Source organism: Amborella trichopoda, chromosome 6, assembly GCF_054954075.1.
Source record: "Amborella trichopoda isolate Santa Cruz 75 chromosome 6, AtrichopodaSantaCruz75HAP2 v2.0, whole genome shotgun sequence".
NCBI classification, from domain to species: Eukaryota; Viridiplantae; Streptophyta; class Magnoliopsida; order Amborellales; family Amborellaceae; genus Amborella; species Amborella trichopoda.
In genome coordinates this window covers 297,628-315,369 of record NC_142341.1, presented here as the reverse complement: position 1 = coordinate 315,369, position 17,742 = coordinate 297,628, and the positions used below count along the sequence as shown (strand labels likewise).

The window sequence follows — 17,742 nt, the reverse complement described above, 5'->3', positions numbered from 1 at the left end:
ATTAACGACTAAAAAATAATTTAAAAATTTAAAAATTTAAAAATTTAAAAATTTAAAAATTTAAAAATTTAAAAATTTAAATTTAAAATTACAAAATTAAATAATTACAATTTTATTTTTCATCTAATTTCTTGTCAAGATAATATTGTGCAGCACATGTGCATCTGCATAAGAGTATTAAACATTGTTGCTAGATTCGCTTTGGCTGAAGAAGCCAAACCCTTCGAATTTTAGGCTTAGATCGAAGCGAAGCAAAGTCTAGTGTTGTTGCTTCGATCAGCTTCGGGTTAATTCGGCCGAAGCAAAGAAATATCTACATAAACGTATTTTTTAAAAAAAAAAAATTAGTTTCAATTTTTATTTATATTTTTATATATAACTCTAATTTATTTCTATTAAATTAAAAAAAAATAATCCGAAGTCTTCTCCCGAATCGGCTGAGGTAGCGAATTGTTTCGTTTTCTCACCAAATCGAAAAGACTCTAAAGAGAATATGAAAACATTGATATTAAACCAACCAAGCAAAAACTTCAAAATGATTAGATAGAAAATTGAAGAACTATCAATGTATAATTAACGACCTAAAAATAGAAAAAAAAATGAAAAATTTCAAAAAAAATGAAAAATTTCATTTCATGAATCAATTAATGAAAATTAAACTTTTGTTTCATAAAAATAAATATTGCCAAAATATATTGGAGTAGAATGTTCATTTACTCTCTAAGGGCAAATTCCCACCTAGAATTAGTTTTAGGCTCCCAAAATTTGGGGGTTAAAACTTTTTCATCTTAATCTCAATAAAAAAAAAAAGTTCTTCTAATTGTACCCTCTATAGAAAAAGGGCAAAAATACAATGCTCTCATTGAGATTCGAACTCAAGACCTGGACCTCCCCGCTTACTAAACGGGTGCTCTAACCAACTGAACTATGCGAGCTGGGTGTGGTAAATTTTTCTAAACTACGTTTTAGAAACATAGTTTTTCAATTTCGTAACCACTACCACGATAATAACATATAAATCGGTAATTTGCGCCTGGGTCAATTTAGGCATAAAAAAGACAAGACTGAACGACTGGATTTTCCAAACTCACTTATTTTCCTTTTCTTGCTTCTAAATGTTCAATTACATGCTCTCTCTCTCTAAACTAGGGCTGCATCCGATAACTTTATCTAGCTTTTTTTGGAATCATGGAGGAAAGTGAAAAGTGGTAGTTTGAAAGATTAGATAAACTATGGTGCTGGTATTTTTACTTGTTTGGTATAAAAAAAGCTAAAAATTATATGTCTTAACCGTACCTTTCGTATTTTATTGACTTGATGTCTGAAATACATATTTTGAACAAATCATTTTTGCTACAACCATTCTAATGAATTTCTTATAAAATGTACAATACCTCGTCTTGTCCGAAAAAAGATCTACTCGAAGGTATGCTTTATTTTGATTGTTTAGAACCTCGGCTCTATAAAAACCGTACCAATTTATTGTTTGTTTTTGTAATTACTTTTTTTTTAGAATTTCAAAATTTAAAATTTTAAATATGTTCGATTTTTTAATCCGATCCGTTTGCGATATTTTCACGTCCAATACTTTTGCCGCTCTGTATTTTCCCCCCAAATTTTTGCTTCCAACTTCGGACCGAAACTGATTTAATGCTGATTTTGTGGTGAGCCGATGTATTGTTATTCCGCGGCTTGACTTGTTAACTAGGGTTATTACTAGTGACACGCAAAATGGGTAAAATTTCAAATAATAATTAATCAATTTGTTTGTATCTTATGGAATACCATTGAAGCCTCAATTAAAAAAAATTTAAAAATAAAAAAATAAAAAAAGTGGGTAGGCCCTCCTCAATTTAACAACAATCCCCGGTTCCACCACAAAACAAAAGCAACAAAAAATATCCACACCAAGAAAGATGAAAAAAGAAAAAGAAAAAAAACATAGGATCTGTACGAAGGATGATCTAAAAGAGTGCAGTTTGCACCGTAGGTGTAGAGGTGCACCTTCAAATTTTATCATGGTATATAAATTTGATGTAAAATGTTCTTAAGATTATCTCAAAATCTATTTTTATATTTAATTATAAAATTTTAAATTTAAAAAATAGTTAAAATCAAGTAGATCTATAAACACATGAAAATCTTGAAAATGAACAGTTTAGATAATATGTTGTAAAATGCACTATTTCGGAGACTTAAAATCGTTTTATTTTTCATAGTCATACATCTCAATGTTGAGAAGATCAATCAAAGGGTTTTTCAACATTAAAATTACCTTTTCCAATGGATTTTTGAGGAGCATCCGTAGTTCTACATTATAAGGTAACATCTTTATATAAACTTTTTCCGAACGAAAAAGTCATCACCATAGTTTTCCATCATGAAGGTAATACCAAAGTGAAGCATACATACGCAATAGACCAAAGTAAGATCAGCAAATGATAGCTTTGCCCTACGACAAATATCACCCAACTCAACTCAAGAAACCCACCCAATCTAATCTCGGTATCATATCACTAAAATAAGATAAATGAACAACAAACAACTGCAACTAATCAAGCCATTTTTTCTTGCCTTTGAAAAGCATCGAGTATAAAAATCGAAGAGAACAAAACTCTCCCTGAATCAATCCGGAAAACCCCTTTTCCAGCATAAACAGCGTTAAATTCCAACCAAATATCTCCAAATTCTAGCAAAAAAAACAGTTCTCCACCAAATCCGGACAATTTCTTGTCAAATCGGCCGGAGAGCTCTTCCGGCAAAAACAAAATGCTAAATCTCGGGCTTTAACAAACCCTAGATGAGCGATTTCAATGGTGCAATCAAAGTCCTAGATCTCCATTAAAGAGAGGGAGGGAGGGAGAGAGAGCAAACTAGAGAGAGAAAGTTATAGAAAGCGTTTAGGATTCGAGGGATTAATACCTACTTAAATGTAGCCGAATGGAGATAAAAAAAAGAGAGGAAAAAGTGGAACCCTTGTTGAGAGAAAATGGGAGAGAGAATAACAAATGTAAGATCACGTAAAGAGGTTACTAGCTATTTAAGGGTGGCAACATGTCCGATTCGGTCAGGTCGGATCCAGCTCGATCCGAACCCAAACCCAAAACCAAAAAATAATGTGGGATACAGACCCAACCCAAAAATTTAAATATATATATATTTGACTATATTTTAATACATTAAAATCTGGACCTAAATAATACTTGGACCCAAACCGATTGAGTTCAATTTTTGGACTTATACTCAGTACCCTGATCGGATCTATCCCTCGGGTCCTCGATCGGAGTCCATTGCCACCCTAGAGAGAGAGAGAGAGAGCACAATAATAAAATGGTCAAAGCAGAAATGTGTAAATTTAGTAGAATGAAAGATCTGTTACTCATTTGTCTCCCGTATTTAACTCTTACCCATCCAACAGTAACTGTTTTTCTCTCTACTCTCTCTCTCTTTCCTACCTTCCTTCCATGTCTCTCGCATACCTTGGGGGTAGTCCGTCCAAACCTCCACAAACCCCACCCTCTCTCTACTTTCTATCTCCCCTCTGTAAAATTCCATTTTGCTTCAAAGAAAAGACTGTGAGAGAGAGAGAAAAGGGGTAGTTTCACACACCCCAACCTCTCTCCACTTTCCCTCTAATCTCTCTCTCCTGTTGCATTGTTCAAGAGGGAATGATAGAGAGCGGAGGGGCAGGGGCCTCCTAAAGCATGATGACTATTACATCAGGCCTAGCTGCCGCCGCCACCACCACCACCATCTATTCTCTTTATCTCCTCTTGTTCATGAGCTTCTTCTCGGGGTCCTCCGGGAAGAATTATGCACCATCCGACGCGATCCTCGTGAACTGTGGGTCATCCAGCGATGGGGTGGATGCCGATGGCCGCTCATGGAAGGGGGATGTACACGGCTCCCGTTACACCCTTGATTCCGAGAACACTGTCCCTGCCCGTGCCGAAACCCAAGACCCCTCTCTCCCCTCCACCATCCCCTACATGTCTGCCAGGATCTTCAGTTCGCTCTCAACCTACGAATTTTCGGTGACACCCGGACGCCATTGGGTAAGACTACACTTTTACCCCTCTTCGTACAGCGGCCTCAGCCCTGATGATGCCCTCTTCTCCGTTGAGGCCTCCGGCGGTTTCATGCTGCTCCGCAACTTCAGCGCATCAATCACTGCCACCGCTCTCACCCAGGCATACATCATTCGTGAATTCTCGGTGAATGTCACTGGGAAATCATTGTCTCTGACATTTGAGCCATCAGTCAAGCACAGGTCGGCATATGCATTCGTGAATGGGATTGAGATTGTCTCGATGCCCGACATTTACGTGTCAAGTTCTGAGCTCCCCTCACTGGTCGGTTTCACCCATCAGACGGTGGATCTTTCGACCTCAGCTCTTCAGACAATGTTCAGGCTCAATGTGGGGGGTCAGTACATCGCAGCCGGGAATGACACCGGGATGAGCAGGACATGGTACGATGACACCCCGTACATATATGGTGCCGGTGTCGGTGTCACATATTCGGCTGACCCAGATGTGAAAATACGGTACCTGGACAGCATACCGGAGTACACAGCGCCGGTGGACGTGTACAGCACAGCTAGGTCGATGGGGCCAGACTCAAGGGTAAATGTGAATACCAATTTGACATGGGTATTTCAGGTTGATTCCAATTTCACCTATATTGTGAGGCTCCATTTTTGCGAGCTTCAGCTCACAAAGATTAACCAGAGAGTCTTCGACATCTTCCTCAATAACAAGACAGCCGAGGTTAGCTTTACCAAGCTCTCTCTGTCTCATCCAATAAAATAATTACTAGTGAAAAATTTATGTCTTTTATTATTTTATTTTATTTTATTTCTCTTTTCCTATGCAAATTGACAATCGCTAATGCGTATCATGAGCAACTGTTCCCATATTTGCAGACAACTTTCAGTTATAAGATGGGGTTTGGAATCTTTGCTTGATTTTTCAGTTGAATTTTCAATAAACTTTTCAGCTGAAATTTCAATGGAGTCTACTACGTACTATTCATAATTCTTAACAACCCCATCAATTGCAGAGAAACAGTGAAGAAATTAATTTCTTATAACCGCCTGCATGGCCATCAGCGATGATTCACTGTTTTAATAAGATGATTCACTGTTTTAATACAATTAATATTGACAATAAATGTACCTTATAAAATTATAAGAGAAACTTGTAGGCAGCTTTAAAAATAATTGTTATGCTTTCTAAAAAGCTGATTTTACTTTATTTAAAGTAATCTACTAAAAATCACGTGTTTTTAGCTAGAAGTAACAAAAATGGTGGATGTTTTTAGCTAGAGAAGTAACAAAAATGGTGGATGTTTTTAGCTAGAGAAGTAACAAAAAATAGTTGAGAATCACCAAAAAAAAAAAAAAAAATTTAATAGTTAGACAAGGGAAAAGTTTATATAAGGTTGCAACCTTAATTGTTGAACCACGGATGCACCTAAAAAATCTATCGAAAAAGGTTGTTTTAATGTTGAAAAACCCTCTAATTGAGCATCTCGACATCGATATGTATGAATATGAAAGAAAAAAGGATTTTAAGTCCCAAAAATAGTGCATCGTACAACACATTATCTAGATCGTTCATTTTCAAAATTTTCATATGTTTATTGATTTATTTGATTTTGACCATTTTTGAAGTTTAAAATTTTATAATTAGATATGAAAATAGGTTTGAGATAATCCTAATAATATTTTACATCAAAATTATATGTTATGACCAAATTTGAAGGTACCTCTCAATTGGATTGTTTAAGGTTGCACCCATTAGACAATGTTATATATAATACAAGGTATGTACTAAACAACTAAGAAAATAATAATATGCATAAAGAAAGATTAGAATCAAATAGACAATGGCCCTGGTTAAATTCAATCTATGCCATCTAGGCTATGCTGTTCTATAGGCTGAGCGGCTCACAATATCATTTCCCTTTTATATATTTTCTAGAGGATGGGTAAATACTAGGCAAAATTACTACACCCCTTGCCTAAAAACCGTATTTTTTTTTTCTAACACGAATCCCCTGGCATTGTATATGGTGTGAATAAAAACTTATTGGGGGTCCGTATGATATTTTAAGCAGGGCAATATGTAATGGAAGAGACTGCAAAAACGCCTATGCGCGAAAATGAATAGTATTTTCGCCCATAAGGTCAGCGCTGTCTCATTTTTTTGGACGGTGTGGATTAAAGACCGTCATAGACATAAGATGTCCATGGTGATCCGTCACGGATATAGCATGTCTATGATAGAATTTTTTTACACAAAATTGACGCAAAAAATATACAAAGACCGCCACAACTCCTATAAGTCCATAGTAGTTTTTAGAAAAAATTGTCACGGACATAACATGTCCATGACGGAAGCGAAACACTATAACAATTCGTCTACAAGCGTTTTTTAAACTTTTCCATATGTAGTTTTCCCCTAATACTACAATTGCATTATTTAATGGACACGGTCTCTAATGAGTCCTTGGACTCATACGTAGAAATGCGATCCCCCTTAATAATCCATTTCCAAAATAAATTTTGACAATGATTTTTAAAGAATATACAATTCTTGACATGGAGTTCTTTAGTGTATTAATTTTTTTTAAAAAAAAACTAAATGATATTTTTTTAGAAAAAAATATTTGAGGAATTGATTTCACCTTTTTCTTGGACCATCACTTACATCCATCTTTAGAAGGAAGGTTTATACCTTAGGGGATGCAAATGTAGAAACGTATTCCCCGACGCATAAACTGCTCGTTATTTGATTTCTTTCTATTTTATTCTACTTTCATGCACCCACTTTCTTCTTTCCACAAACTTTCAGAAAAGTAGAATAAAGGTGGCCACTTCAGGGTACTTGTGTGAGGCATGCATGGGGGCATCTACTTTTGCATCTTCACCATTGATTTGGGAACGTAGCAATACCACGTATAACACATTCTAATGTACCACCCTTCCCTTCCACCATGATCCCTTGCTATAAACAACAAATGCCAGGGCCATTTCAATTTTCTTTCTTTCAATTTAAAAATATTTGATGATGAAGATCATGGTGATGATAACAACAACAATAATGATAATAAATTTGTAACAGGGAGCTGCCGATGTGCTAGCCTGGGCTGAGAGCAGGGCAGTCCCTGTCCACAAAGATTATGCTGTCTATTTGTCTGATGAGCCAGGGGTGGATTACCTATGGGTGGCACTCCACCCCAATCAGGCAGCCCACCCCGAATACTATGATGCCATTCTCAATGGCCTCGAGATCCTCAAGCTCAATGACAGCACCGGAAATCTCGCTGGCCCAAACCCTACCCCGGCCCCGATCGAATCCCCCCCATCGATGGCCTCAAAAGCAGCCCAAACGCAAAGCTCAACCTCAAGAATCCACGTGATTGGGGGTGCGGCCGGTGGGGCTGCGGCTCTTAGTGTGGTGTTTGCCATTTGCATTGCAGTTTACTATAGGAAGAAGAGGGAGCCCTCATCGGACTCAGCTGGCGGTTCAGGATGGCTGCCTTTGTATGGTGGTGGCAACTCACAGATGATGAACAACAGCAAGGTCTCAACTGTCTCAGGTCGGAGTACTGCAAGCAGCCATGTGTCGTCCCTCGCGGCGAATCTTTGCCGTCACTTTTCCTTCCAAGAGATAAAGCAGGCGACCAAGAACTTTGAAGAGTCCCTCGTTTTGGGGGTTGGGGGATTTGGGAAGGTGTACGAGGGAGAGATTGACAATGGTGTGAAGGTGGCCATCAAGAGAGCCAATCCCTCATCAGAGCAAGGACTTCACGAGTTCCAAACAGAAATTGAGATGCTTTCGAAACTAAGGCACCGTCACCTTGTTTCCCTGATTGGTTATTGCGAGGAGAACAATGAGATGGTCCTTGTTTATGATTACATGGCCTATGGGACGCTTAGGGAGCACCTCTACAAGAGCAAGATGCCACCACTCTCGTGGAAGCAGCGGCTAGAGATATGCATCGGTGCAGCAAGAGGACTGCACTATTTGCACACAGGAGCCAAGTATACCATCATACACAGGGATGTGAAGACCACCAACATACTTCTCGATGAGAAGTGGATTGCCAAGGTCTCGGATTTTGGGCTTTCGAAGACCGGCCCAGGCCTTGACCACACCCATGTGAGCACAGTGGTGAAGGGAAGTTTCGGATATCTGGATCCTGAGTACTTCAGGAGGCAGCAGCTAACTGATAAATCTGATGTCTACAGTTTTGGGGTGGTCTTGTTCGAGGTCTTGTGTGCAAGGCCTGCGCTCAACCCCAGCCTTCCAAAGGAGCAGGTTAGCTTGGCCGACTGGGCTTTGCACTGTCAGAAGAAGGGGGTTTTGGAGGATTTAATTGACCCATTCTTGAAGGGAAAGATAAACCCAGAGTGCCTGAAGAAGTTTTCAGAGACCGCTGAGAAGTGCCTGTCGGATAGTGGGGTCGACCGCCCTGCCATGGGAGATGTGCTTTGGAACTTAGAGTTTGCATTGCAGCTACAAGAGGGCTCAGAGGAGGGCAAGATTCCTGCAGATGTAGCCCCTGCAAGGTTGCCAGAATCCGGCAACCATCATGTCACCTTCGTTGTTGGGTCAGAAAGGGAGGAGAGTGTAACAAGCCAGGATTCAGATGGGCTCAACACAAGCGCAGTTTTCTCCCAGCTCATCAATCCATCAGGTCGGTGAGTTTTCCAAAAGCTGCGAAAAATCTCGAGTCCTAGGTTTAAGGAGCAGATTGTCGTGCGTATCAATGAAGGCAAGCTTCTCTGGCAATAAAGGATGGTGTCTCTCCTTAGAAATTTATTTGGGCACAATTGTAATTTTCAGGAGGAATTTGTAATTTTCGGAAGGAATTGTTTATTGCTGTTGCAAGGTTTTATTCATATACTTTTGTATGGATAATATAAATATTGTCAAGTGGTTTTAGGGAGACATATTTTTAATATGATTGCACTATTGTTTGACTATTTAAATTTCAGTTTCTTTTTATTCGAGAAATTTCATGTATGTTTGCAAATCCATATCATTTGTACAAGATTAGAATAAATGTCAAAAGAGGGGGCAAGTGGTTGCCAGTATATGAAGAATTCCTAAAATTTCTCTCTTTAAATAACAAGTCCTATTAAACAAAAAACCAGATAGAAATATCAATCTACTAACACCACGAATCTGAGATCTCTAATATCATGTCCATAATTCTCATTAACTTGCAGTTTTCAAACATTTTACTTATATCAAATACTCAGTGTTGCAGTTGCAGATGCCTTAACCAAATAAGGAATTTTGGTTCTCATTATGCATTATGATTCGTATCTGTGGGGTTCTGACTTCTGATCTTGTAGTGGTTTCCATCAGATATATCAGTAATCAGAAATGTTTTTCCCATCGATCAAGTGTCTTATCTTCCCAAAGATTGGATGCACTTATAGCTGATGCTTGCAATATTTTCTCCAATTGTTGCTCATCAAAAGTTGATGATACATAGGTAAGGTTTTCACTGTTTTTAGAAGGGGATTAGGTTTTGGTGAGATTTTAAGACCTTCAGCCCCTCTTCCTATCTGTTTGATTCCCTAAGATCCTGAATACAAACGAAAAAAGGATCTAAAACCACCTGTTATACTTTTCATTTATTGAGTGAACTTTCTCGTTTTTCGATAGCCATAGCCAAAACCCACAAGTACTTCCCAGACCTCTAGTGCAAACAAATGCTGTTAGCAGCAGCAAGAATACATGATTACAAAAGCAATGCCTAAAATCTCAGGAAAGAGAGATGAGAAACCTCACTGAAAAAGTTGAACCCCCACGCAACACATAAACAAGAAAGACCCAACTTTTGGCGGGTTATCCGACATACACATTAAATTAGAAAAAACACAAAACATTTTTTTTAAAAAAAATGTGATATTTGGCACCTCCCAGCAGAAGCTTCCTTTACCAAATAGTTAAACTCATTCCTCATGCTTTGGAAGCTCTCAAAGAAACAATCATCAAATCTGAGATCCCCGCAATCCAATGGCTCGCAACTGCTCATCTGGTTCATTAAGATGTTGCTATTCTAAATCGCTCCTAGATGCCTGTTTATTAACCTTCTTGTTTGGGTCGTTTTTGCATTCGTTCTTCTCTTCTCATCTGCATCTACCAATGTAACATATCTAAAATAGCTTTTGGAGATTTGGGCCTCCCTTGATTGACTTTGACTCCCTCTCATCCATAAAACCCATGAACAGGATGATGGGCTGATCTCTCAGCATCTTTGGCTTTGAAGTCCTAAAAAGGGCGGGGCTCGAAAACCTAGGAATGACAAGCATGGCCTCTTGAATCTCTTTCTTCTTGGGGACAGTTCTGGTTGGATGTGTACTTACGGGCCATCGTTTCTTCTTCCTTCTTGGGTATGGTTCAGGTTGGAAGTGTGGTTATAGGCTAAATCTCAAGTTGTCGAGAGAAAGAGGAGCCCGCCATTCTCGGAGAGAGTAGAGTTGAACAGAGAGAGAGCAGAATCGACCTACATACCATCCCTTGTTTCTCTTTCTACTGTTTCAATCTCATCACTCTCACTCTGATGTGGCAGTATCAAAAACTCCAAGGATAATTTAGATATCTTTTACTCTATAGAATGGGTAATGTATATTCCAAAAGAATGAAAAATAAAAATAAAAACATAAAAATTAATAAGAACTAAAATATATGAAATTAAATCATTTTAAGAATAATACTAATAACTAAAAGTTAAATCAGAATTCTAAAAATAAGTTAATATTTAATTTACAATAATATTTTAGAAAAAATAAGTTAATATTTAATTTAGAATAGTATTTAGAAATTATTTTTCATGTAAGGTCTAAGTTCAAGCGTCCCGCAAAGCCAGTGTCACTTGCTAGTTCAGTGCTATTTCAGCTTTCCATATTGAAGAAACTGAATTACAAGATCCTTGAAACACACAAAAATAAAATCTTTTAAGTTGCAACCCTAGTATTCTGGGTAGTGCATAAGCATTTCTTTTCAACTTCTGTGCAAGAAGCCTTACAAGTAACAAAGAAATATCAGAGTATAACAGCACTTGGACAATATGACTTTAGAGTAACTTACACTAGCATATGGATCTTGCATCAGTACAAGCTCCATAGATCACACTGGTAAGTTGCAATGCAGATTAGCAGCCACAAACGTAACGCAACTCAACAGAAGAATATTTTCATTAACATAGACAGGACTAAATCAAGAACCACATGTATTGTTCAGGAATATGGGCTACAGTGTAGTAAAACGTTGTTTTAATTCTGGAACTACATAAACATTGAGGTGCCAAAAGCACTTAAAGAGACCTATATTTCTAAAGAGAACCAAAAGCCCCTCAATTTGGAGTTACCACTACAAAGGTCCAAGTCAAAGAGCACTTACTTGCCTCAAGGAGTGGACCTCAACTCCAATGCTGCTCGAGATGAAGTGGTGGGGTCACCGCTTCCTCCATGAGCAGAAGACGACGCAACTTTCAACCCCAACTGCTGCAATTGGTGGACCACATATGACATCCTTGGACGGCCCGAGGGAACATGCTGGGTGCAAGCATATACAAGGTCCACCACTTTTTGAATCACCCCAACTTCCGGAATGTCTGGAATGACAGGGTCCAAAAGCTCAGTGTACCTATGTGATTGCACCAGAGGTGTCGCCCACTCGAATATGCTCTGCCAACCCATGGAATCCACAGACTGTGATGGCCTTCGCCCGCTTATTATCTCAAGAAGGAGAACCCCAAAACTGTAGACATCACTTTTTGTGGTGAGTTCATTTCTGTAAACAAATTCTGGGGCAAGGTAACCATAGGTGCCTGCCATGACTGTTCGCTCGTGCATGGCTTCCCATGGCACAAACTTTGAGAGGCCAACACCCATCAAATGCGCTGAGAATTCCTCATCCAGTAGCACATTGGTTGCTCGAATATCTCGGTGAACCACATGGGGCTTCACTTTGTCATGCAAGAACCTGTATTTAAAGGGATCTATAAGTGCAAATGCAAGGGCAGATGGACATAAAAGCAAAGAAAATAAAAATTGCCAAATTTGCATTTTTCAGCAGTTTGACAACATGACTGATTAATCATAAGGGCTTTCTATAGGAAAACCTGTGGAGATGGTGATCATACCATGTCATAATTTGATAGGAGGGCACTTTGCATTGTTTCCAATTTTGCCCTTAACCAAGAATTTTTTTTTCTAAATGGTTTGTATACTATGCTCCCGCAGCAACATATATAGTACACATATTCCCTCAAGCAGAAAACCAACTTGGGAGGAATTTTTAATCTGAAAAATTTGGGAACCACCTAAGAATCACAACATGATTTGTTTTTATGAAGTTAACTGTAGAATCACCACATGATTATTTTCAAAAGGGAAAAAAAAGGATTTGAGTTCTCTAATACTTAGATCTCACCCTCCAAAATTGGATAGTCCTTATTCAATCGAATTTTTTTTTTTGGAGAGTGGTTGACTATCTTAAGACATTATCTTTTTTTTCTATAGACGTTGGTCTATGCGTTGAGGAGATTATATCTGCAAAATTTCGGTTACTAAAAATACCCCTGGATTGTGATTTACCCGTTGGAGTAAATGCACAGCTTGCTCCCGAGGAAGCATGAAATTCTTTGACATCTATAAATAGTATTTCAAGATGGAAAAAGTTTATATAAGGATGCTACCTAATAATGTAGAACTACGGATGCCCCTCAAAAATCCATCGGAAAAGGTAGTTTTAATGTTGAAAAACCCTTTGATTGATCATCTCGACATCGAGATGTATGACTGAAAAATAAAAATATTTAAAGACTCAGAAATAGTGCATTTTACAACATATTATCTACATTTACACCGTCCATTTTCAAGATTGTCATATGTTTATAGATCTACTTGATTTTAACCATTTTTGAAATTTAAATTTTTATAATTAGATATAAAAATAGATTTTGAGATAATCCTAAGAACATTTTACATCAAAATTATATACCATGATACACCTACAGATGCATCCGTATGCAAACTGTACCTTTCAAGATATTGGAGTTTAAAATGTTAACAATTTAAAGTCTCTACTCTAATGAGATATTGATGTTAAAAAATAATGTCTCAATTAAGTTTTCCTCATAAAAGGCAAGATACTAATATGTTGTGAACAATGATCTCTAAAAGTTTGTCACAACGATTTCTAGAAGACAGATTCAATCAATCACTTTTTTAATTTTGCACCGATGTTTTTGATTCAGTGGTCCACAGAATGGGTCATATGGAACCCAAAATTGATCAGGCCACCAACCACCTGGTCGGCAGATTATTGAAAAAACAAGTGGTCGAATCTTACCCTTTCTAAAAAGGGGATGTTTTCTGCAAGAGGGGCAAAATTGGAAAGTTCCCTTTTGCCATTATTACCACTCATAAGGGTACAGCGTTAAAAACTTCAAATAAGCACCTCCTAATGGCTCTTACATCATTATCATCATCATCATCATCCAAGCCCTATCCCAATTATTTCAGGTCAGCTCGCCCTTCTATCACATGCCCAAATTATTATTAAAAATATATATAATAAGACCATTTACCTTTGTTATAAGCAAGTCACAATCATTATCAACTGTTAGATGTGAAACCAAATGACTGGAGGTGTACCATTGACTGGGCACAAAGTCTGAAATACAATTTTTGCAACTATGTGTGCAATATTTAAGCTATCCGATTTCACAACCAAAGCTAAGAATGATTGTGATTTCCTTGTACCAAAAGTGAATGGTGTTATAGTATACAATCTCCATATTATTATATGGTCTTTGATCATCATATAATATAAGGACACAAGGTAAGTTCAATTTCCCATGCACCATGGGAACTAAATAACAACAATTGATCCATAGCCATAGTAGGTCATAGAATGAAAGTTTAAATCTCATCAACCAAATGGATGAATGATGTTCTACTGGGAGATATGCATCAAAAATTGTAAATGGATTAGCACCAACAAGAGTCAAAATATCGGTTTCCAGAAGGTGCTAATAATTACCAGTATTTAACAAAGATACAAGGAAGTATGACACCTAGGAAGGGCCACATACATTTGATACACATACAAATAATCATGACTGTTAATGTTAAAGGAACTCTTTAAGCTTTTCTGGTCAATTCTTTCACTACACAGGTTTACATGCGAGATTTTTTGCCCAGAAGACTTAAAAATTTCAAAAGTATAGCCAAGATGAAGATTTCATTGCATCCCATATTTTCTATGTCCACACAAAAATGTAACTTCATCCTTCCATAATCTTCATGATTCAAAAAATCTCGACACAACATTCTGATTGTCCACGTTAAGAAGAACCTTCATCTTTCCATACAGAGTTCATGACTCAAAAAATCTCTAGGAATAAAGAATGAAACACTAGTACATCCAAGAAGAAGATAGGCTAGCATGGTAGATCTCCATAACCCTTAGTGGAGCAGTTATCTTCCTATTCAAAAACAATAAACTAAAAAATGAATGAACAAAAGAACCCTGGTTTAATATAGGATCTAGAATACTTCGAAATATAACACATACTAAACTCTAAGTCGAGTAAAACAAATAACAAATTGGTGAAAAAATATATATATAATGTTAACCTGTGATATCCACAGAGAGAACTGCATATGGGACCCATTTAAGTATAAATAGACATCAGGGCATTTATGGGGAACAACGCCAATGGCATACTTGAAAACAAAAGACTAAAGAAGCAAGAATTCCAGAAAAGGAATGTATAACAGATACCATAGGAGAAAGGGACAATAACATGTATCACTATAGAAGAACAAGCAAATAATCAGACAAAGGCATTCGTCAAATTATGTCTGATATGAAACTCATTCACAAAATAGTAAGAATTTAGACACAAGGAAGGCCCACAAATCACATACGCAATTCCTTGAGCAATGGTTGTTGCAATTCTCATTCTCATTGCCCAATCAAGGCTACGACCCCCTCTTGGTATGTGATGAAGCCATCTATCTAAGGGCCCATTAGCAACAAATTCATAGACGATGTAGCGATCGCCATGGTCATAGCAACATCCTTTCACAGCCACTATATTGGGATGATGAAGTCTAGCAATTCTCCCGATCTCAGAATAAAATTCCTTTTTTCTCTGAAAACTAGATTTTTTCAACCTTTTGACAGCCGCCCTTGAACCATCTGGCAAGAGACCACTATAGGTACCGCCTGTCTTTGCATCCCCAAGAAGTCTGTTTCCTTCACTGAAATTCTTCGTAATTGTCCGAAGCTCATCAATGGTGAACGCCTTCCATGATGGAGGAACCAATGAAGCTGATGATGGACTAGACACTTTGCGTGATCTTTTTCGCCTTTTGCTTCGACGATATGCAAGGAGCCAAATGACCACAGCTAGTGTGGTGGATAAAATTATCCCACTAACAACTGCAAGGATGATAATGTACTCCTTGTGACAGTGTTTATGGTTACAGCTGTTCTCTGAAAAAAATAAAAAAGAGTGAAGAGTCACTAGCATCCATGTTTTGGTAGAGATGATTGGTTTACTGGAGAGCTACAATGAATCATGAGGAAACGCCACATGCGACATAAGAGACTGACTGGATACACAGATATCAGATCCATTTTCATCTCGATAACATGATGACGGAAAAGAATACTACAATGCCCTGGAGATCAATTGAAACGGTGGACAATGATCAAGAGAGTGGGTCCCACTCAGAGACTGGGTCCAACTCAATCCAACACTGCCCATAATTCCATTGGAGAGTGACAAACCACTTTTTCCCCGGTTCAGTGCATTACAGTAAACTTCCCCCATAAATAACTCAAGAGACATGCAGCAATTCAAAGGTTTGAACTCCAAAAGAAGAGCGACTTCATAGAGTCAATATATCAGAATGTACCTATATCAATCATGCATATAAAATCATGAGAAATATTGCAACCCTCGCCCACAAGAGCAACATGGCCACTCGTCACCAATGTACAAGAATCATTTGGGTATATTGTATGGCAAGATGGGTTTGTGCAATTTAAGGGCAATGGTGCCCCAGGGAAGACAGACTCGTTCCATCGTGTCATGTTGTCACTCCATTTCCAACTGAAACCGACTGTAGTGTTAAAACGCCGGCCACCAACCCAACATCCATTAACAGTTCGAGCACAAATCTTTTGGGCATAACTCAACTCCTGGATAGATGTCAATGCTGCTAAATGCCCATTACGGTCCTGACAGAAACCCTCAGCCTCGTCCCATGAAAACGAAGTCGATATAAATCCAAAACACTTCTTTTTGCTTGGGCTAACGTCCCAGCCATCAGGACATAATGCTGCCAAAATCAAGGTACAAAGTTCTCAAAAAACACAATACTCCCTGAATTTGTATACTCCAGTGACACCAAATTAACTATATCTCAACAAAGTTATATATGCAAAATACTCAGTTATCACATAAATGAGAACAATGCCGCTGTATTTTCAAAATGAAACGGCCCTCCGTAGTAAAATGGGCAAAGATCGAGATTTAAATATAATCAGACATATACATTAACACTAAGGTACCCTCCGAGCCCAATGCATGCAGATTCTTCTTTCATATAAGGATTATTTCATTCTTGGACAAGAAATGGGCAGCATAAGGGCACCAAAGACTGAAGAAATCAGAAAACAGAATAAAATACTTCCAATGTTACAATCTATAATCCTCAATGGTTACATTATGTGTGAGATAGACATTACTTCCAAAAGAGTCTCTCATGAATCCGGGTAAAGTTATTTCAATAACAACAGATAGCATTCATAAGATTGCAAAACTTACAGCCTTTTATTCATTGACTTTTTAATTTAAAACTCAACTCAGAAAGCTACTGTGAAAAACATAAAGTGACATCATAAACAGAAGCTTGGCGAAGCTTTAGAGCTCACAACCATGGGCAAAAGGGCATGAACCCCAAATCCCCCCAAGGTTCTCAAACGAAAGATAGAGTTCCAATTCTTTCGCTAAAAAAAACTTTACCAAAAACAGATGCCATGAAACAAAAGATCTACAGTCGAAGGCCGAAACACTGAATAAGAAGGCCTATTCCAACAGAGAGAAGCGAGAGAGTCATACCCGTCTGAGTGGAGACGAGGCTGATAAGGAAACAAAGGAGGATGATGAAAATTAGGGGTTTGTGAGCAGCGGCCATGGCTGGTCAGCAGTGGAAGAGGGCAAGGGCGTCAGTACCATTTGCGTATGGTTGTTGAGGTGTTGGTCTGGTTTTAAATGCAGGTGACATGGCTCACTGGGTTTGGATTTGGGACCAAACTCTTACAAAAATAAATTCGTTTACACAACGGGTTTAGGTATGTATAATGTTCAACGTTTCTGGCGCACTTTTAAATTTTGCAATTTATTGTTTTAAAGTTAGAAAATGATTTTATTGGACCATCCTCACTTATTATGTATGTAAGACCCAAAAGATTATCATTAAATTTAGTTGGATTTTTTTAAAAAAATTTAAGTCTTAGATGGGATGGATATCTAAAAAAATCAAGTACCACATCCATGTAATAACTTTTTTTTTAAAGATACGTATGAAATTTAGTAGTAATCTTTTGAAATCCTACGCACATGAGAAGAAGATCTTAGGAGACCATTATTCTTAAAATTAATACATATTTATAAAATTTTGAAAATAAATAG

At 37.7% G+C, this 17,742-nt stretch overlaps 2 protein-coding genes across 3 annotated transcripts; one reads left to right on the top strand and one right to left on the bottom strand.

Moving 5' to 3' along the window:
• Positions 1 to 3,265: 3,265 nt before the first annotated feature.
• LOC18434648 (receptor-like protein kinase FERONIA) lies at positions 3,266 to 9,001 on the top strand. Of its 2 annotated transcripts, none has more exons than XM_011625268.3 (2): positions 3,266 to 4,769; positions 7,128 to 9,001. In XM_011625268.3, the coding sequence occupies exons 1-2, from the start codon at positions 3,705 to 3,707 to the stop codon at positions 8,712 to 8,714; spliced, it is 2,652 nt and encodes an 883-aa protein (XP_011623570.3). In that variant the 5' UTR covers positions 3,266 to 3,704; the 3' UTR covers positions 8,715 to 9,001. The 2 variants fall into 2 exon arrangements, with proteins under 2 accessions (XP_011623570.3, XP_088726095.1); XM_088869969.1 differs by having other exon boundaries at positions 3,430 to 4,625.
• A 2,193-nt stretch (positions 9,002 to 11,194) lies between these two features.
• On the bottom strand, positions 11,195 to 17,472 carry LOC18434649 (protein kinase family protein / C-type lectin domain-containing protein). Its single transcript, XM_006844712.4, has 4 exons — positions 17,170 to 17,472; positions 15,962 to 16,387; positions 14,966 to 15,536; positions 11,195 to 12,011 (listed from the first exon to the last, which is right to left on the bottom strand). The coding sequence occupies exons 1-4, from the start codon at positions 17,243 to 17,245 to the stop codon at positions 11,432 to 11,434; spliced, it is 1,653 nt and encodes a 550-aa protein (XP_006844775.2). The 5' UTR covers positions 17,246 to 17,472; the 3' UTR covers positions 11,195 to 11,431.
• Between the last annotated feature and the right edge of the window lie 270 nt (positions 17,473 to 17,742).